The 21,175-nt window shown below is 43.7% G+C and overlaps 1 protein-coding gene across 1 annotated transcript in view; it reads left to right on the forward strand.

The window, feature by feature from the left end:
- DNMT1 (DNA methyltransferase 1) overlaps window positions 1-21,175 on the forward strand; it is an 862,083-nt gene that overhangs the window by 462,700 nt on the left and 378,208 nt on the right. The window contains exons 23-24 of the mRNA XM_044084674.1: window positions 4,070-4,262; window positions 12,152-12,242. Coding sequence (XP_043940609.1) covers window positions 4,070-4,262; window positions 12,152-12,242 — 284 coding nt within the window. The remainder of the gene's footprint in view (window positions 1-4,069; window positions 4,263-12,151; window positions 12,243-21,175) is intronic.

Below are 21,175 nucleotides of genomic sequence, written 5' to 3' on the forward strand. Positions count from 1 at the left end.
CATCTACATTTATGGTAGGTACAAAACTGTACTTTTCTTCCCAGTGCTTTCTAATCTCATCGCATATTCCGGGGAAGTCCAATGTGATAGCGGACAAGCTGAGGAGAGCAATGCTAATGCCTCATGAGTGGTCTCTCAATCAAAATGTAGTGGAAATGATTTTCCAAACATGGGGACAGCCTTGCTGCGATCTTTTTGCCACTCCCATGAATGCCAAGTGCAGCAACTACTTTACCCTAATTCCCCCTCCTGGGGAGACACCAAGAGACTCTTGCTCACGATTGGCCCTCGGGACTTCTATATGCCTTTCCACTGTTTCCTCTAATACCCAGAGTAATTTAGAAAGCACAAAGCTCTGGAAGCAAGATAATTCTCATTGCCCCTTACTGGCCTCGCCAAGTTTGGTTCCTTTTCCTTTGGACTCACCTTCAGAAGAAGCCTTGGATTCTGGACCCAGTGTCAGATCTGCTGACTCACATGTCAGGGGAGCTTCATCCTACTCTCCACACCGTAAAACTGACAGCTTGGCTGCTCCACTTCACAATTTCACCCCTACAGTTAGACATATCTTAATGTCCTCCCATAAAGCTTCCACTAGAAACTCTATTCTAGTAAATGGAAGAGGTTTTCCCATTGGGCTCAAGATAAGAACATTGATCCTTTTTCCTGCACCTATTCATTCTATTTTGGAATTATTGGCGGAACTGTTTCAACAAGGCTCAGCTGGAGCAACCATCAAAGTTCAACTTGCAATTTCAAATTTTCATATTGGTGATACTACCAACTTAATGTCACACAGGTTGTGTAGAGCCTTCTTAAAAGGTGCTTCTTTAAGACCTCCCTTCAAGGAACCCCTTTCTCCTTGGGATCTAAATTTTTTCTCATCTCACTTTACCTCCCTTCGAGCCCTCTTTGTCTTCAGACCTCAAGTTCCTTTCATGGAAGACCTTGTTTCTAGTGGCTGTAACTTCTGCTAGAAGAGTGTCTAACTGCAGTCTTTCTATTAAACCACCATATTTGATTTTTCATAAGGATAGGGTATCCTTGCATACAAACCCATACTTTTTGCCTAGTCGCTTCTCCAAACAACATAAACCAATCCTTAGAACTTCCAGTATTCTTTCCTCACCATAGCAACAAGGCAGAGTACAAATTACAGCAACTGGGCATGCACAGACAACTCGGATTCTATTTGCATAGAACCAAAGACTTTAGAAAGTTTGACCAATTTGTATCCTCTGCAAAAAAGGATCCTCAGTCTCAAAAACTACTTTCTAACTGGCTTTCAAATTATATTACATTTATCTATAACTCAAATCACAAAGATTTACCTTTCAAAGTAAAAGCTCATTCCACTAGAGTAATGGCAACGTCATCTGCCTTTCAAGCCAGAATTCCCTTGGATAATATTTGTGCAGCAGCTACTTGGTCTTCTCCACATACTTTTATCACTCATTGCAAAGTAGATTTGGCCTCCAAGGGCAGGGCATCCTTTGGTTCCACGATGCTTAAAGGTATACTCACGTGAGCCACCCAGGAAAAAGGTGCTAGGGACGCTGTCCCATCATTGTAAGAATGAAGGTGAGCTAGGACAAAATAAAGAAGTTATGTGCTCACCATAACGTTCCATGTTTGTTGTCCATCTCTCCGTCCATTCTTAAGAACCCTCCTTCCACCTCCCAGAGACTTCTTGTGAACCTGGTAGATTCCACTACCTCAGGAGTTTTGTCTCAGCTTGTTTCTCCTTCCAGTACATTTGGTATGGACTTAGATACTTGTTTATATGTATATGTTTGTACGTGTATGTAGTGTACATATTCAGTATTAGCAGCAAACAAGATCTGGGGAATTACATCACTGCATTGTGGGATATCTTGCCACGAGACAGGTTTGAGACTTTCAGCTACGTGTTCGGCAGAGTCGGAGCTGAGGATTATTGTAAGAATGAACGGAGATATGGACAAACATGGAATGTTATGGTGAGTACATAATTTCTTTTTCTTCCTAGTCTGTGGAAAAGTTTAAATTTAGAATGGGTCTTCAAGGTCCACAAGTTCTCGAGTCCATTCAAAATGCTAACGCTTCAAGCTGTCTTACCACTGTTATTGCATCAAACTTCGTCAGTAACCCTGGGCGTGAGGGATGTTTGCTTCCACATCTCAATATTCTTGGGAGAACAGATTTTCTCTAATTTTGGGCTAGCCCTCCATATCTCTGGCTTTTGCTTTGTAACCTACTCTTGTGTACCCCCAGTTTTTACAGTATATCTACATTTTATTGTATTTTATTTATAAGAGGCTTTTCTTTAGTTGTATCGTGGTTTAATTGCAGTTTCACTTTTTATCCCATTGTAGTGGGACTTTGGAGGGTGTTGAGGGTGAGAGGCTTGCTCTTGCAAAAGTTTTCTGCTTTGCTTGTTTTAGAGAATTTCTTAGTGGTACTGAAAAATGAAAGCATGGCTCTTTCTTGCATATCTCAAGAGAACACACTTTTAACTTGTAGGAGATCATACCTGTGTGCTTAACTGTCTGCTTTGCTGCTACTTCTAGGGCAGCTTTGTAAGAATTATCGCTAACTGTTAATTGGATGAGTCAGAGTTTTTCACATCTCATTTTTCCTGCTAGGTGCGTTTACTTGAGGCTGGGATTTTAATTTCACCTCCTGGCTGTGTTCTGTCAGGACTGGCAGACTGAACAGTAGCAATCTGGAGCTCAGTCAAAATTGATTTTAAACGTGAGAAAAATTGCCTTGGTGTTGCATTTAAGCTGCAAAATTGTGGTATTGAATATCACAAATTAAATTTACAATTAAGCGTCATTTTAACAATAGTGCTGTGTGATCTGCCAGTCAGTGCTGATGGCTCGAGTGAAACTGGACAGCCCACAGATTAATCTGGACATGGTACTATTGGCAGTCTAAGTGTAAATCATTTCATTTGAGCTTAGTCTTTTATGAATCAAAATGTGCTTCCACGTACGAGTTTTTGTGGTCTGAGATCTGCTGCTGTGTTAACTGCTCAATACTGTGCCTTGTAAGACTTGTCAAAGACTGTGGTTCTAAGGAGGTCTGTCATCAAGACAGTACTACATTGTGCGATCACAATTGCCATAAATTTTCTATTTTTATGGAAGCAATAGACTATGTAAGTTACCTTTGTTTTTTGTGTATGGGTTTCATAGTACAAAAAAGCCAGTCTCCTGTGAGCACTTGCATTAAGGGTGCACCACCACTAGTGATTTTGCTGCTAGTTCCCCCTCATTGTAGACTTTAATTGCATGTGTGTAGTCCCCAACAAGTTGTTAAACTGATCATATCTGTAAGGAATATCAGCATTAGAATTGTTTTAAGGTACAGGTTTTATTGTAAGGTGTTATCTCCCAGCATGATGGTGAACCACACAGCAAGGGAAACGTGGCATCTAGCTGCTATGTTGTGAAAAGTAGTTTGAGCCCAAACAAAACCCATGTTTATGTAAATGTATCTGTTCCTCAGTGGCACTGCTGCAGGCTAAAGTCTGCCATCCTTTAATTTGAATGTGTCTGGTGCTTGATGTAGGCAGAGGATGAGTTTGCGTATCTAGTGGGGGGTAGGAAGGAGTCTGGCGCACAGGTTTTTGGGGTAGAGCGAAGGCACCACTATATACTACTTGAAGGTATTGATGGGCCTACTTGGCAAGGCTTGTTTTTGGAAATATTTTGCTACTGTCAAGCATATTTCAAACAGTCTACTTTTAAACACTTTCAGTTTCATTGCAGCATGTGTTTTGAGGGAGCGATTTATTTTGTACAATTGGAAAATGCTCGAAACCTGCCAGGAATCTGTTAAAGTAACCTCTTTAATTGGTTCTTCTGGGGCTGAGTTTATAGTTTTCTTGTGCAACTGCTTTTTGGATTACTTTGCCAGTTTCATAAATGTGCTAACCATCTAATTTGTGTGCTAATGTTTAACATTGCTAATAAATAACTGTGTGGTTAGGTGGGCTGCGGGTTGTAACATCTAGGTACATATTTTGAATGTCCAGATCGTTTTGAGTTCTTGCATTTTTTTTAAACACTGGCACTTTTTACAGACCTGAAAACACACACAAGGGTGTTAAAGCAAGCTACCATTCTGACATAAATCTTCTGTACTGGAGTGACGAGGAGGTGACCGTGGACTTCAAGGATGTCCAGGCACGGTGTTCTGTTGAATATGGAGAGGATTTGAATGGATCCATCCAAGAATATTCTTCTGGAGGATGGGACAGGTTCTACTTTCTGGAGGTAAATACTATGTGATTTTTGTAGGAAGCATTCAGCAGTAATTTTTTACTATGTAATGCATCTATAATTAGATGCATGTTTCTTTAATATCTCCCATTGCTTTGCATTTGGTCATGTTACAGTATAGAATTTGCATTGAGCTTACTCATTTTCACACTGGATACAAGCAAGTAAAATCAGTCTCAACAGATTTTTCATGTTGAATGTAAGTTCCAGAAGTAATTGTGTTGCTTATTAGGGAAAAATCCATTCCTGTTCACTTTTGACTGCCTTTAGTTTGTTCTGTCTTTAATGTAGATTTAAATGTACAGCCCCACCACCCCTTGATGTATGACTGTACTGGGATCCCAGTGCACAGGCTTTTATAAGGTCGCCATTTGAAAGCACGATTGGCTGATCTGTGTAGCAGTGTGGCATGAGTGGGCAATAGTTTGTAGCTAAATATTTTGAGTGGTAGTTCCCCTCCGACCCCAAACCATTGTGATCTGTCAGTTTACCTTTTTTGTAATTGTCTACTTTGGCTCTGACTTCATTTATTCATCTGTTCTACAGTCTGCATCATATTTAACCTGTTTCAAGCGTTTGATTGCAGTCTCCTCAAGACTTAACAGCTGCTTTGCCTTCCTTGCCCTGGTTACTGTGCCATGCAGAATTACTGGTTTCACCTGTGTTTATACACTTTACACCTTAATTTGGTATTCTGTCACACTAACCCTGACTTTTTGTATGACTTGCTACAGCTGTTCTGATCTCATCATTCAAACTTCCCTTCTAAACCACCTTCCAGTTAATTGCTGTTAAACCTTGTCTACTGTTTTCTGTCTTGTTTTAGTGTTTGATTACTCCATTTGCTGCTGTAAACTTCTGTCTTGTCTGTACTGTAGTTCATCCTATGTGCCTGCAGTTTTGCATTCCAGTCCCATGTCACTTGCAAAAGTTTCTGTTCAGAGTCTGTAGTGCCACATTGTTTTCATACAGCAGCTTTGTCCCCTCAAAATTGTCAATGTAATCATTAAATTGTGTACAGCAGTGGCCTCATAGCTGAAGCCTTGAAGCACAGATATTAACACTGGTATTCCCTACGAGTCCTAACACTGTTCATACTAACGTAACCTGCACTAATTCTGCCAGTGGGCTGGGGGTTAGCATAATGGTTAAGCTATTTACCTTACAGACACAAGGTGCAGGCTTTGATTCTCACAGGGGGTAACTGGCTAGGCTTAAAATGGCCCACAAGGGTAGTTAGCCTAGTACTTACCTATGAACCAGTGTTTCCTCCAATGCAGACCATTGTCAGGACTGCTCGAATCTGCTTTCTTAGGAGCTTGTCATGTTTTCTTCATATCTGTGAATGCCAAGTTGGACCTCACTTCCTCCAGGTGTACACTTTTTTGTCTGTCTGTGCAAACATTGCTTCATTTGAACTGTATCCTTAAAGTCCAGGAGTCTCTGCCAAATATTTAGAAAAGTGTTGGTCTTAACACACCATGTCTGCTGGTTTCTCGGTACATCTCCATAAGAGGATGTGTCTGACAGAAAAGGTACAGTGCTGCACTGACAGCATTTGTTTCAGTTGGCCCTCCCTGGCTTGAGATTATTGAAGGAGGTAAGGCACCTTTATATATCCCCTCCAATGACTGAGCATGATTCTACGGCTGCTGTTGAGACCCCTTCAAAAGTTGCCACTTTCTATCCCTCTGCACATGTTTACCCAAGTGCTAGAGGAGTCTGGCACCTATTGACAGTTGGTTGCTGGTGCCCATAGGGTCATATGCCAGTTTCAAATCAGATGCTTGTGCCTTAGCCTCTCCACCCGAGAGCCTGTTGTGGAGGAGCTCTATACCAGACCCCTTCAGTTAGGATCCTCCTCTTAGAGGATAATCCAGAGGGTTGGTCAGTTTATTGGCCTTCCTCCAGGACATTCCCCTGCAATCTGACTCCTAGACCCCTGCCTCTTAAAACTAAGTTTTTCTGTAGATTCCTGGACTCACAAGCACCTGTCTAGGAATCTTGGGGTAGTGTCCTTAGGGTCTACAAGAGCTGATGGCTGCCTTTCCAAAATATTTTTCAAATGACAAGGAGGGCAGAACTCTTGATTTGGCAAAAAAAGTTTACACTTTAGCTTCCCTGGCCAAAAGGGCCTTAAATCGCCAGTTTTGTATGGTTAAATACCAGAAATCCCTCTGACCAAATAAAGCTAAAATTAGAGGAGGTGGAAGACTAGGTTTTCCAAAAAGGGTTTCCAGATCTCTGCAACACCATTTCCCAGATTGTCAAGCACTCTCTGAAAATGTAGATTTGATCTGGAAGAATCAAGCAAGACAGCTGTGTAAGGGTCAGTCATCAGGAGGCATGCATGGTTTGGGGAACAGCCCCTTCTGACCATTAGACTGGAGGAAAAATGAGGACTATGCAGAGACTTTCTGCAGGCCCCACTGCCTAGATTCAGCAGAAACTATTCTACTAAAACATGGTTCTTTCATGCCTGTCAATCCAAATCCAAGAGCAGAAAGACTCAGTTTAAGTACCCTGGAAAGTGGCAAGCCAATACTAAACCTAGGTCTGGTGGGTGCCACTCCCAGGGGAGCAGCTGTCATTCAAAAAAGCACCTCAGCCCACCAGTTCAGATTTCCTGCCCTTCACCCGCAAAGTTTGGGGGACAGACCCATTCCTCTTCTGACAAGCCATCACTGAAGACAAGTGAATTCTGAGTCTCATTAGCTCAGTGTGCCAAATGCAGTCATCTTTCCAAGCTTTTGTGGTGTCCCAAAAGGACAGTTCAGAAAGACTTTGGCTCTGGTTCAAGACCTCTTGCAGCAAGGACCCGTAGAACTTTGTTCCCCTAAAAGATTTAGGAACATGATTTTAATTCAGGTTCTTCCTGGTCCTAAGAAAGGAAGGATCCTGGAGACCTACATTGGCACTGTCAAAGGTGGGCAACTTCCTGGTTCCAAAATTATCACTGAGCAGTTATGGCTTGTTTGGACTGAGGGATGCCTACTTCACATCCCTGTAGCGAAGGAATGAACAGTGTCTTCACTTCAAGGCAGGGGCTGCTCACTATCAGATTTTTGCCGTGCCCTTTGGCCTGCCTACTACTCAGTTTAATTGTGTTCTGCAGGACAAAGTGTCTCTGTTTACCTTTATCTGGACAATTCATAAAGGTCAATGCTGGAGGAATAAGATGCATCCCTACAACTGACCATAGACTGCCTGTCAGTTTTCTAGCTAGAGGGTCCTTGTTTACAACAGTTAGGTATTCTTTTAGGTTAGTGGGCTTAATCTTATGATTTCTGTCATCTAAAGAAAAAATCCAACCTTCCATGGAGCAAAGTCTTCCTTTCTAGAAGAGTTCCTCAACTGGTACTTGCAAACAATCAGGCAGTAGGAGGTAGAGCCAGCTAGGGAGCTTCGTAGGACTAGATGGCCTCTGTCAGACTACATATGAGAAAATCAGTGGTGCCAGCACCACCCAGTCCTTACAGCTCCAGGTTCCTCTTCCCTGTAGCAAGAACAAGCTCTTGTGGTGGATAGGTTGCTGCCTGAGCCCAGGAGTCCCCTTTAGAATTCAGAGAAAGGTCCCCAGTGTCCATAGAGGGGAAATGAAGGTAGAAGGCAGGTGGGACAGTGCATTCATGAAACATCTGTTTGAAAGAAACCATTTTAGAAAGTTCTTGTGGCCATTAGAAGAAAATGGACACTGCTGGTGAGGATAGACTATCAGTCAGTTATTTGATGTTAAACCATGAGTTGCACCCCTGCTCTCTAGGCCAGATGGTCATGCAGCTTGGGGGGAGATTAGAGGGTGGGACTGGACCTCCTGGCATAGTAGCTTCCAGGGATATAGAACAACTTGGCAATCCCTGCAGATTTTGTGGTAAATCCTCATAAATGCATGTTAAAAAGGGCAGTTATTCCACAGGTTTGCTCAGCGGGATGTGCCACAGGTAGACTTTTGATTTTGTTGGTTTTCTTATGAGTCAAAAAAGTTCTGTACAAGGGCCACAGCAATTTGTGTCTAGAGAAAAGATACCGCCTCATTCCCTTTGGATATATTTCCGCATGCCTTCCCATCCCCTCATCCTTAGGGTGCTTCAAAATAGATATCGGGGAGAATGGGCTAAGGTTGCTCATATCACCCTTTTGGCTCACAGTACTGGTTCTCTATGCTCCGCAGCAGGAACAGGTAGAAATCTTGGGTGCTGCCACTAGAGGTGGATCTACTAAACCAAAACAGCAGGACCACTACGTACCCCAGCTTGACTGAAACTGGAAGGTGGATGATTATTGTCATACCCTACAGAAATGTCTTGCAAATCCTCAAAAGCCAGGCATCTAAGCACCATAAGTACATCTCCAAATGGGTAAGGGTTCTCTTACTGGAATATGGCTAAGGGCCGCAACCATTATGCCACTAGTAGACTTATGTTTTTCAGAATTCTACTCAAAAGGCCTGCGTTTTTGCTTTAAGATGCATGCTTCAGTCAGCCATTGCACATGCCTTTGTTTTCAGACCTTACAATGAAACAATTCAAGGGCCTTGCAGAGAAACGATTAAAGGGATTATTTACTTCAAGGCCAAGAAGGGAGGGGGACCCCCTGTTCTTTTCTGGAGTCTGAACTTTGTGTTGGAAACTTATTCCACCCAACCCCAAGCCTACTGCCTTTGTTGACCAAGTTTACCTCCTAGAAAGCAGCCCTATTGAAGGCCAGTCTAATCAGCCAGAAAATTTTCTGAACTGCAAGCCCTCATGTAAAAGGATCTGTTCCTGTCCTTTTGCATACAACTTTCCTTTGTGCACAAAGTAATTTGAGAGTAGTTAAAACAAGCCAGTCACTTGACTGTCATCTTCTTCCCAGTTTGAGAGCCCTGCATTTCCTGGATGTACACAGGTACTCTGATTTCATCTGCAGAAAACTAAGTACCATAAATGTGAACGGCTATTTGCAGCATTTAATAAAAAAATAGGGGAAAACCTGCCTTAAACAGACAATTTTAAAATGTTGATCCAGTTGCATTGCTTTCTGCTACAAACACCACGGGAAGCCTGTGTCTGACAGCATTGGGACACATTCCAGTAGAGCCACAGCAGCTACTACCATTTTCCCAGAGTGCCCCCAAACCACTCCATCCTTGTTGCTGCTACCTAGTCCTCTGTGCAGACCTTTTTCAAAGCATTACAATCTGCCACTTTTAGGATGGGATTTATCCCTGCATTTCAGCAGGGAGTTCTCCTCTGCTCAGTCTTCTGTTCGGCCACCCCCACCCCTACTAGCTTTGTGAATCTTCCTAAAAGTTGCTACTTTTGGATTTTCCCGGTTAGGGGTCGCCACAGGGGATTGCCTGTCCGCTCATGATTGGCAGTGGAGTTCTACATTGTCTAGTTGCCAGCCCGGTGCCCAACCTTCCACGGAAGGAGCATGCACTCACGCCTAGGGCCAACTTAGACTATCCAGTCCACCTACAGCATGTCTTTGGGATGTGGGAGGAAACAGGAGCACCCAGAGGAAACCCACGTAACCACAGGGAGGACATGCATACTCTGCACAGAAGGCACCCCAGCCGAGGATCGAACCAGAGAACCTCTTGCTGAAGGCGGCAGTGCTAACCGCTGCACCAAGTGTAGCTGCATATCTACTTACTGTAAATTTAAGTACTTAGTGTAAATGTAATTTCTTTCCTATTGCAGTAACTGTTGCCTCCCTCCATCCCATGTCTGCTTACTGTCCTAGTTGGGTTGGGGGAGGATACCTTTATACTTCTGTGTTGGGTCCCATCTTACTAATAGTTATGCTCCTCTCCATTCCCCTCTAGCCTGAGGCTGTGCTGGACAGGTCATGCTCCTCACTGTTCAGCAGTGTGACCCCTGCTGGGGGAGGGGGCCTGAAGAAATGACACCAGCTTTGACAGCCTTTTATACTTTTACATCAGATGGGAGGGGGGAGGGGAGGGCGTCTGTCAGGCAGGCCTGGATGAAGGGCTAAAGTCTCTGGTTTTCAGGCCAAAATCCCCAAAGTGCTACTACAACAATGAAGACACTCTGACAAACAATGTACGTGAAGTTGGATGCACAGTTGTACTTCAAAATGATTTTTCACTTTGAAATTTGCTCCAAAAGAATAAGCTGTCTGTGGACACACCTGTCATACTATGGGGTAGCAGAGGTGCCAGTACGACCAAGGTCTCAATCCCTACTCTGCAAACACTACTTGTGCCTTGGCGTAATCCGCATGTTGAAGGTAAATATTTTGTAGTACCCCATTTTGATGTATAAGATTTCCTATCTTCTCGCAAGAAAGCCATTGCTGTTGTACTATCAGTTATACTTTACTAGATGCATCCTAATTTCTCCACAGAATAAACATTCTGCAAAAAACTGAAATACTATAATTTATTCACCTGCTCCCCAGCACAGAGCACCACTGCACAAACTTAAACTTGCGGATTTATTTATGGCAGCTAGCTTCCTTTTAAACACTTGTAAAGCTGTTGCCCCTCCCTTAACTTGTTTTTATTTGTAGTTTTTTGACATAAGAAATTCCACAAGTGTTCTAGCAAAGCTAGTTACTGATGTTGCTAATGAAACCGCATTCACCAAAATAGTTCCAGCAGCATGGACAAATCTCATTGACAAAGTTAGGTATACTACAGTACCAACAAACTTTAAGAAGCTATTAAAATAACCTCCTAAATGAAGGAAATAAATGCAAATTCTTTGACGCTAATAACAAAGTCTGAGTTGTGTTTTTAAAATATTAATAAACAAATGACCTGTATGTGGAAAACCTACATAATGACCTTGTACACATGTGCTGTGCTCCCCTTCACATGCTCAAGGTAGAATTGCTTGAGTGATAGCCTGCCGAAGATGCATGGCATAATGCTCAACACCATCACATGAGAAGTCATTGCTGGTTAGGTTTTAAGTGTGCACCGGCAGCGATTTACTTTAGAAATCCCTTTTTTCTGTGTAGTTTGCTGCTATCCTTTCCTGAAGAATCCACTTCTAGTACTTCAAAGTGTAAACCAACTATTTGATTTCCATTTTCTAGTCATTGCTGTTTTTGTCTGCCATCAGAATTAAACATTGCAAGCCCTTATTACGTCTAGACAATTCAGATTTTGTATTATGTGCTTTATGGTGTGGGTCGTGCCTTCCAAGGCTCCTTGGACCGGTGTACTTAACATTAATGGTTAAATCTGCCCACTAAGAAACGCTGTCCATCAGCCACTAATACTCTTTCATGTTGTACAGAACTCTGTTCAAAATAGCTGCGTAACTGGGCTACTAGACCAGGTCTTCCTCTATGGCAGCTGGTACCTAAAAGTCTGATATTGATTTTTTTGCCATGGTCTTCCAGCACATATGCTCTGTGAGTGAGGGACAAGATTTTGGGCGTTCTGTGCAGACCACACAGTTGAAAAACAAATTGTATTTATGCAGGCAAGTATGGCCATCTGTAGAAGGCCTGTACACCTTTTCAGTTTCTTCACATAACGAAAACATAATTTAACTTCAAAGAAGAGTATGTTGGAACCTTTTGAGTCCACTCTTGTAGATGGGAAGAAAGTCTGTGGATGGGGTTCATGGTGACTTGGCGCACAGATGAGAGCAGTTGGTAAATGTATAGAACTGGCTATAGTTCAGTAATCTAATGGACAGAGTTACTGGCCTTTAGTAATCTCAACTTCTCCAGTGCCCTTGTTATGCTCCAGAACTGCTGGTTTACTTTTAGTACTGAGCCACTGCAGGAGTTCAGATTTATCTGGGTTTTCTGGTTACAGGGTCCTTGTTTACAGCAGGTGGGTATTCTTTTAGGTTAGTAGGCTTAAATGCTGGTTTTAGCTTTTTCTAGTTAAAAATGACTACTATATTTTCATATTGCAGGCTTATAATCCGAAAACTAAAAGTTTTGAAGATCCTCCAAATCATGCCCGAAGTGCTGTGAATAAAGGCAAGGGGAAAGGAAAAGGCAAAGGTATGAGTGCATTTTTTTCCTTCTTAGTAATTTAGATCATGTGAGAGCACCTGTTTCACTGACCTCCCTACACGCATGTGGTTACATTTGTTTTGGAGGTTGGGAGAGATACTAACAGTATCATTTGTTTCTGTAATGATGCATGCATTCTTTTTGTAAAGCTTTTCATGAGAAATGCATTCTTTGCCTGTGCCTAGACTGCAGAAGTTTAGTGCATGTCTTCATGCTTTTCACACAGATCTAAACCAATTTCAGACTGTACTTTTAAACTGCATGAAAAAAAATGATGGAAGATTCTATGTACAGCTTCCTTCTGGATAAGCTGCTTATTTTTGCTGGGCAGTATATTTGGGTCCAGAATATGCTTTGGAAGAATGCACAAGTCAAGGCTTTACTGCAGAGCTCGAGAAACCATTTCCCTTGGAAGATTCAGCATGATGACTTTGTTGTCTTGGGAGATGAAGCTGCTAGCAACAGATATTACTTGGAAGCTGCAGTAATGTCTCTAGAGCAGCTTAATTCTAGAAAATAGCAATGTTTAAACAAGCATAGTTTCACCCATGGACCTCTTATAAGCATCAATGCAACAATTGTACTTGAGGTAGAAGTCTTTTTCGGCTTTACTACAACCAGAACATACTCGGGCAAAGTTGAACAAAAGTTCCATAGTGTTTATGGAACTGTTATGTCCCACAGGACAATGAAACAGCATTCCTGATCACTGTTCAAAGTCCTTATTCGCAAAAGCCCCAGTGTGGCTCATCACCTTTGACTTTATAACACCATAATTTTAGTTTAGTTCTTTGCTTAGTTGCCTCTGTAAAGCCTCTGAGGTGGTTAGTCTCAAAATTATTTCCCCCTTAAGACTCTGGCTCAGAAAAAGAGGATTCTTAGTCCAGATTCCCCTTTTGGAAAAACCGTTTGAGGGATACGGTTGCCTGCATGATTAAGTTTAATTGGGATAGTTCAAGTCTGACATTCAGAAAAGGCAGTATGAGCTCCTCCAGATGGAGACTTCTGTGCCTTTGGTTGCTGATCTTCGTGTTTCACTGTTGCAGTCATTACATTTGGGTTGTCTGCCTGCCCTCAGCCGGCCTGAATATCAAAGTCTTGGATTCCTGCGTTGGATGCTGTCTCTTCCATGACGTCAGGGGTATAAAACATGTAGCAGACGCCATTACATCAGTCTTTCTTGCTGCTTGGTGCCCGAAGCAGTTGGCAAGTGCCGTTCAGCCGAGTACCCCATTGGGGATCCTTTTTCTTGCTCTTAACCGATGTCTGTTAATTGTATTATCTGTGGAAAGCAAATACCTCAGATTTTCTTTCGTACTGCATTCCTTGCTTAGGTCCAGACCACGATGTCCCTCGCTGTTGGTTTTGTGCCTTATTCAACCTCCATACTATTCTGTCTATTTTTGCAGCAAATTATTTTGGTACTCTGTTTAACTATCCAGAAATGGCTTCAGTAAGCCAACCGACTAATGACATTCCGAAAAAACATAGACTGATTGCATCTGCTGCCGACGATGTTTCCGTTTAGCTAATCGCCAGTTTGGTACTCAGTGAGGTGCTTTCGCAGCCCGATAACCACTACTTCAGATTCGCAGGCCTCCACTGAGACCCAGTCTGAGTCTGGTATGCCGCAAGATGCTTCGACTATGGAACCTGTGGCTGTTTCTACCTTGAATGGGTCTGGAGCCGTTGTGCAGGCAGTGGCTTCTGAGGGTGTATTCAGACCTACAGATTTGCATTTCAAACAGACGCCATCTTCATCTAGGCCTAAAACTCGACCCACGCCTAGAAAACTGACTTCCAAACTGCATGGTCAGGTCCATATGCCTAAAAAAACAAATGCATAGAATGGCTGAAGATCTTATTTATGTCCCCCTCTGAGACCTAGAACTGATTTTCCTTCCGATTCTTCTGATCAGGATTCTGAAATTTGTTTCTTCTGATTACCAGGATATGCCCTTATCCACCTATGAGGATTCTGATGCTGAGGATTCCATTTCTCTGCTTCCCCTCCAGAAGATTTTTCTTTGGGTGAAACCTTGCACTCTTAGGGAGCATTTCCGTTGGGAAAGCCATGATTACTCACTCCAAAAAGAGGCTTAGGGAATTCTTACTCCTCCCTCAACACAGGCTTTTAGCTATCCCTCCTGTTCTGGACATTGTAGATGCATTCTTGGAATCTAGCCTGGCCCCAGACACTACCTCCAGCTCCCAGAAAACCTGACTGGTATTAGAGTACCTGACTCTCACATGTTCCTCTTCAAGAATCCTACTGCGGATCCGGAGACCATTTCCCAAGCACCAAAAGGCATCAAGGCGGCTGCTGCCAAAAACCCTATCCCCTCTGATAGAGATTCCAGGGCCTTGTACAGATGGAGGAAGAAGGTATACACTTCTGCTACTTTGGCCATTAGGACCTTAAATTGCCAGTTGCATATGTTAAAGTACCAGCATATTATGGGACTATTAAACAGAAAATGTCTATTCCTAACTGTGCTGAACATGAATTACAGGATTTGATGCATTCTGCTGAACAAGTTGGTAAACATACTTTGCAGTGTGGTTTTGACTCTTTAGAAGCATCTTGCATGGCTGCTGTCACTGGGGCTGTAATTAGAAGACATGCTTGGCTTAAGGAGCAAAACTTGCCAGATCATGTTAAAGCTAAATGACTTTATGCTCCCTTAAACCAAGACTGCCTGTTTGGCAACAAAACAGAAGTTCTTAAGATGGAGGAAAAAGCCAAATCTATGCAAACTTAAAGATTTCCTGTAAGTACAGCCTCCCAGATTTAGTAGGCATTGACCTAAGAATTGGTCCTTTCCAGTCTCTTCCAGGCCTCAGTCCAAACCCAGGAACAGCAGACTACCTAGGCTACAGTCTCAAGGTACACACAGGCCTAAGCAGTGGCTGGCTCCCACTTCCAAAGCTGGAAGTAGTAAGACAGCCCCCCCATGGAAAAATGTCAGCATGACTTTACCTTAACTCTTCAAGCTCTGCTCAACCTGCCTGCTCCCTTAGGGGGAAAGCTCGCACTGCATGCAAAAAACTGAACTCATTACCCAGGACAAATGGGTTTTGAATATAGTTCCCAAGGATACGGATTCCTCTTCCACACCCTACCAACCCCAAATAGTTGGCCAGACCTACTCCCAAATCAGTGGGTAGAGGCTCAACAGCAGGTTCTCCCAAGTATCAGGGCTATTCAGCCTGTCCCAGCGGAAGAAAAGGGGCAAGGTTTTTATTAAAGACTTTTCCTGGTACCCAGAAAAGACAGCTCCTGGCATCCTATCCTGGACCTCTCTATTCTAAATACTTTTTTGGTAATCCCAGAATTCAAGATGCTAACACTTCAAACAGCTGCTTCATATACTAGGCAAAGATGCCTGGTTGGCAACAGACTTAAAGGAAGCTTACCTGCACATTCTAATAAAGGAATCTTGCAGGAAATACCTACACTTCAGGGCAGGCTCCATGCACCATCAGTTCTCTGCACTTCCTTTTGGCTTATCTACTGTGCCCAGGGTATTCAGTGTCTAGCTCAGCCATTGCATTTTGCGGGCAGAGAAATATTCAAATAAACCCATACTTGGACGATTGCCTGATTTCAGGCAGAAAGCCAGGAATTGCTATTAAAACATCTGGCATTCATAAAGAAACTTCTAAACTCACTGGGGTACACCATAAACAAAAAGAAATCTCACCTGGTACCCTGTCATCAAATTGTGTTCCTGGGGGAAAACATGAATACAACTTCCCAGATTGCTTTCCTCACTCCAGAGAAACAACCTACTTCAAACTACTGGCCACAAAGACCCAACTATCTGCAAGGAAAATCCTGAAGCCCTGGGGTTCATGGCCTCTTGCATTCTACTAATTCCATATGCCAGACTGCATATGAGTAAACTACAATGGTATCTAAAAAGCCTATGATGTCAACATTCTCAGGACCTGGAATAAATGATTCCTTTCATTCCTTGTATTAAGGCAGAGTTCCTATGGTGGACAGAGGCATGCTACCACAAGGGGCTCCCATTCACTTTACCCCCTGTCACCCTAACAAATGCATCAGACTATGCATATGGGGGGGGGGCTCACTTGGCAGGGCAGTGCATTCAGGGCAAATGGAACCAGACAGATACAACTGCATATCAAACAAAAAGAAATGTTAGCTTTACAGAATTACCCGACAGCCTTCATGGATCACATTCTTTCAGGACAATTATTGGTAAAGACAGACCCACAGTTATTTGGTACATAAACAAGCGGGGGGAACCCACTCGTACCCTCTCTGCAGACTAGCCATGGCTCTGTGGAACACTGCCTTGAGCTACCAAGTGCACCTACAAGCTCAATTCCTGCCAGGCAAGCTAAAGTGGCAGACCTAAGCAGAAATCTTCTGGACCCACACAAGTGGAAATTGGAACCAAAGATATTCAAACTCTTGACAGACAAATGGGGGAATCCAGAGAGAGACCTGTTTGCCTCCCCTCAGATTTACCAGTTGGACAAATTCTGTACAAGGACTTCCCACAGTCAAGCTTGGAAAGTGGATGCCTTGTCCTTTACCTGGGAAAGCCTCTGTTTATGCCTTCCCCCTCTGCCTTTACTCTCTAAGGTTCTGCTTAAAATCAAACTGGACAAACTAAGGACAATACTGATTGCGCCAGACTGGCCATGCCAGCACTGGTACCCCTCTTGCACAATGACACTGCTGGTACCATGGCACCTGCCTCAGACCCCTTCCCTGCTGTCCCAGCAGGAGGGCCAGATTCTGTACCCTCAGCTTCAAACCCTGAACCTTTGCAGCCTGGCTAATTCCTTGAGCTCTCCAATAGCATTCCTCAGTAAGCAGGTGCTAGATGTCATTCTGGAGGTAAGGAGGCCTAGTACTAGAAAATTCTATGCTGAAAAGTGGATAAGATACTGATGTTCTTCATCTCACATTGCTGCAGTCCTTACACTTGGGTATTCTGCTGTCCTCAGTCGGCCCGAATATCAAAGTATAAGGCTGACGTCGGTCAGGGCGCATTTGACTGACGTCAGGGTACAAATGCGCATGACCGACGTCATATCCTCAGTCTTTTTTGCCGCATGGTCCGATGCAGAAGCAGTGTTGCAAGTGCCGGTTGGCGTTCTGAGATTTTTCGATTTAGAAGTTTCAGACCGAGTTCAAAGTTGGCTAAGTACCCCGTTGGGGAATATTTTAGTTTTTCTTGCCTCAGTCATTTACGGATGTCAGAAAAGTTAATAATTGCATTTCTTGTGGGAAACAGATACGCATAAAGATTATCATACTTTGTGTATTCCTTGCTTAGGGCCTGAGCACGACGTTGTTGGCTGTTGCTCTTGTGCTAGATTTAATAAACGCACTATTAAAAGAAGGTTGGATTGTGCGAGGTTAGTCTTTGGGAAGCGGTGTAACTATAAAATGCCGTCGGATGCTCCGGCCGCTTCTTCAAAGAAGCGCAAGGACAAGGCAGTTAAGCCTAGGATGGAAGAACCGTCTGTACCAGACGCCGGTTCTTTAGAGGTGTCGGTGGAGCAAGATGTGGCCTCTCAGGAGACTAGTCAGGCTGAGGGGGCTTCTCATGTTACTATACTCCCCTCCCTTCCCAAGGTGGCTAGGCCCTCTCCTTCTGTTTCAAAGACTTCCCCCAGGGGCAGGCCAGGTTTAGCTTCAGTTAGTGTTACCCCTAGCTCTTCAGGTACTGTGCCCAAGAAGCATATGCTTAAAATGGCAGAAGATTTGATTACTTTGATCAGGGGTTCTATGCCCCCTCCTGATAAGAGGCCTAGGGTGGAGCCTGAGCTGGGGGGTTTTGAGCAGGCTTCAGATGTTTCAGAGTCTTCGGCTGAAGACTTGCAGGAGTACTCTCCTTATTCTGATTCTGATGTGGATGATTCTACTCCTTCTGCTACTCCTCCTGAGGATTTTTCTTTTCGAAACTCTTCATTCCATGAGGGAGCATTTTAAGTGGGAAGGTCAGGACTTCTCTGATTCCAGGAAAAGGCTTAGGGAATTTCTGTTACCCCAGCATAGGCCTTTGGCTATACCTCCTGTTTTGGATGTAGTGGAAGATGTTTTTATGGAAGCTTCTCTTAATCCTGATTCTTTGCCTCCTGCTCCTGTTAAACCGGATAGGTATTACAGGGTGCCTGAAGCTCATAAGTATCTTTTTACGAGTCCTAGGGCAGACCCAGAAACTGTTAGCCATGGGCCTAAAGGTGTTAAGGCTTCTGTTGTTAAGAATCCGGTTCCTGCAGACAAGGAGGCTAGGGCCTTGGATAGATGGGGCAAGAAAGTCTATACTTCCACTCTTGCTATGAGGGCTCTGAATTGCCAGTTTCATATGTTGAAATACCAAAATTATCTCCTTTCACAATTGAAATCTAAGGTTGATGCTCTGGCAGTAGGTATTGATTGTAAGGAGCTGCAAGATTTAGTGCATGTTTCTGAACAGGTGGGTAAGCATTCTTTGCAATGTGGTTTTGATGCTGTACAGGCCTCATCTAGGGTGGCTGCCACTGGGTCAGTTCTTCGCAGGCACGCCTGGCTGAGGGATCAGAATTTGTCTGAACATGTTAAAGCAAGGATTTTAGATGCTCCTTTACAATCTGACGTGTTGTTTGGTCCTCCTGTTGAGACAGTTTTAAAGAAAATGGAAGACAAGGCTAAGTCTATGCAGACTGTTAAAGATTTTTTGCAGGTCCAGCCTCCAAAGTTTAGTAGAAATTGGCCTACTAAAGGGTGGACGTATCCTTCTTATGATTCACAGTCTAGGGGTAGATCTAGACGTGGTAAGGGCAGAGCTCAGGGCTCTTTCAGGCCTAGAACAGGGAGTTCTCCTGCACAGGCTTCGGGTGAGGGCAGGGGTCAGTCCTTTCGTAAGCAGACCCAATGACCTACCTTTTCAGCTGCCAGAGCCTGCTCGTCTGGCAGCACCTTTGGGGGGAAGGTTGGCACTTTTCAAGGAAAATTGGAGTTTAATTACCCAAGACAGATGGGTATTGGATAATCATACACCACGGCTACAGGTTTTATTTCCATACCTTGCCTCCTTTCAAAGGCATGCCAGGCGTTCCTCCTCAACAAAGAATAGAGGCTCACAAACAGGTTTCTCTGTTGCTCCAACTAGGGGCCATACAGCCGGTCCCTCGGCCAGAAGTGGGCCTAGGATTTTATTCTCGCCTGTTCCTAGTACCAAAGAAGGGGAACACGTGGAGACCAATTTTGGATTTATCTACCCTCAACACTTATCTGGACATTCCCAAGTTCAAAATGTTGACGTTGCAGCAGCTTTTACCTCTGCTGGGCAAGGATCATTGGATGGTAACTTTGGATCTCAAGGAGGCTTACCTTCATGTTCCTATCAGACTAAGTTGCAGAAAGTATCTGCGTTTTTGAGCTGGGACTTCTCACTATCAGTTCTCTGCATTGCCCTTTGGCTTATCTACTGCCCAGAGTGTTCACGAAAGTTCTGGCTCCAGTGATAGCTTTCTTCAGACTAAAAGGAATACAGATCTATCCTTATTTGGACGACTGCCTAATTCTGGCTCAAGGAAGAGAAGAGCTTCTTCATCATTTGGAATATGTGATAGCAGTGCTAAGATGCCTAGGGTATTCTGTGAACGAAATAGTCCAGTCTAGTACCCTCTCAAGACATGTGCTTTCTGGGTGTGAGACTGAATACAGCATCCCAGATGGCCTTTTTAACCCCGGACAAACAAAAGAGTCTATCCCTTTACTTCCATCAACTATCTCATCAGTCCGGGCTGACTGCAAGGACAGTCCTTCAAGCCTTAGGGTTCATGGCATCTTGTATTCTGGTACTTCCCAATGCCAAACTGCATATGAGGAAGCTACAATGGTATCTCAAAAATGTATGGACACAGCACTGCCAGGATCTGGACACTGTCATTCAAATAATACCTTGCATTCAAAAGGAATTTTTGTGGTGGGCTCAGGAATGTCACCTAAACAAGGGACTCTCTGTGACCCGGCCAGAGGAGAGTCAGATTTTAACGACAGATGCCACAGACAAAGCTTGGGGAGCTCATCTACATGGAAAGTGAATACAAAACAAGTGGCCTGTCAGACTACAACATCTACATATCAACATGAAGGAGATGTTAGCAGTCCAGTTAGCATTAATTGCTTTCAAGGAATTACTTCTTCCAGGGCAGGTGTTGATTCTAACAGACAACACAACTGTCATGTGGTACATCAACAAGCAAGGGGGAACACATTCTTATCCTCTATGCAGGCAAGCAATGATTTTGTGGGAGACTGCTCTCAGTTTACAGCTCAATCTTCGGGCAAGGTTTCTGCCAGGAGCACAGAACTCCTTAGCAGATGTGTTGAGCAGGCAATTATGGATCCCCACGAGTGGAAATTGGATCCTCATGTATTTCAGAAATTGACAGTGTCCTGGGGAACTCCAGACATAGATCTGTTCGCTTCTCCACTAAACCATCAGCTGCCAAGGTTTTGCACAAAAGGTTTCATCCCACAGCTTGGAGAGTGGATGCTCTTTCTTTCAATTGGAACAATCTTCATGTGTATGCCTTTCCGCCTCTGCCTCTCCTCCTAAAGGTACTTCTAAAGGTCAGACAGGACAAGCCAAGGATGATTTTAATAGCTCTGAATTGGCCTCGACAACACTGGTACCCATTACTGAGGAGTCTGGTACGGAAGCCTCCATGGCCTTTGCCTTGATTCCACACCTGTTGTCGCAGGAGGACAGCCATTTGCTAAATGTCAAGCTTCACTCTCTGCACCTAACAGCCTGGCATATTCTGTTTTGAACCATAGTGGGCCTCCACTTCCTCAGCAAGTTTTAAATGTTATTTTGGAAGCTCGGAGGCCTAGTACAAGGAAAGTGTACAGACAAATGGAAGAGATTTTTGTTTTGGAGTGC

Source organism: Protopterus annectens, chromosome 9.part0 (genome assembly GCF_019279795.1).
Source record: "Protopterus annectens isolate FY-2018-M chromosome 9.part0, PAN1.0, whole genome shotgun sequence".
Taxonomy (NCBI): domain Eukaryota; kingdom Metazoa; phylum Chordata; order Ceratodontiformes; family Protopteridae; genus Protopterus; species Protopterus annectens.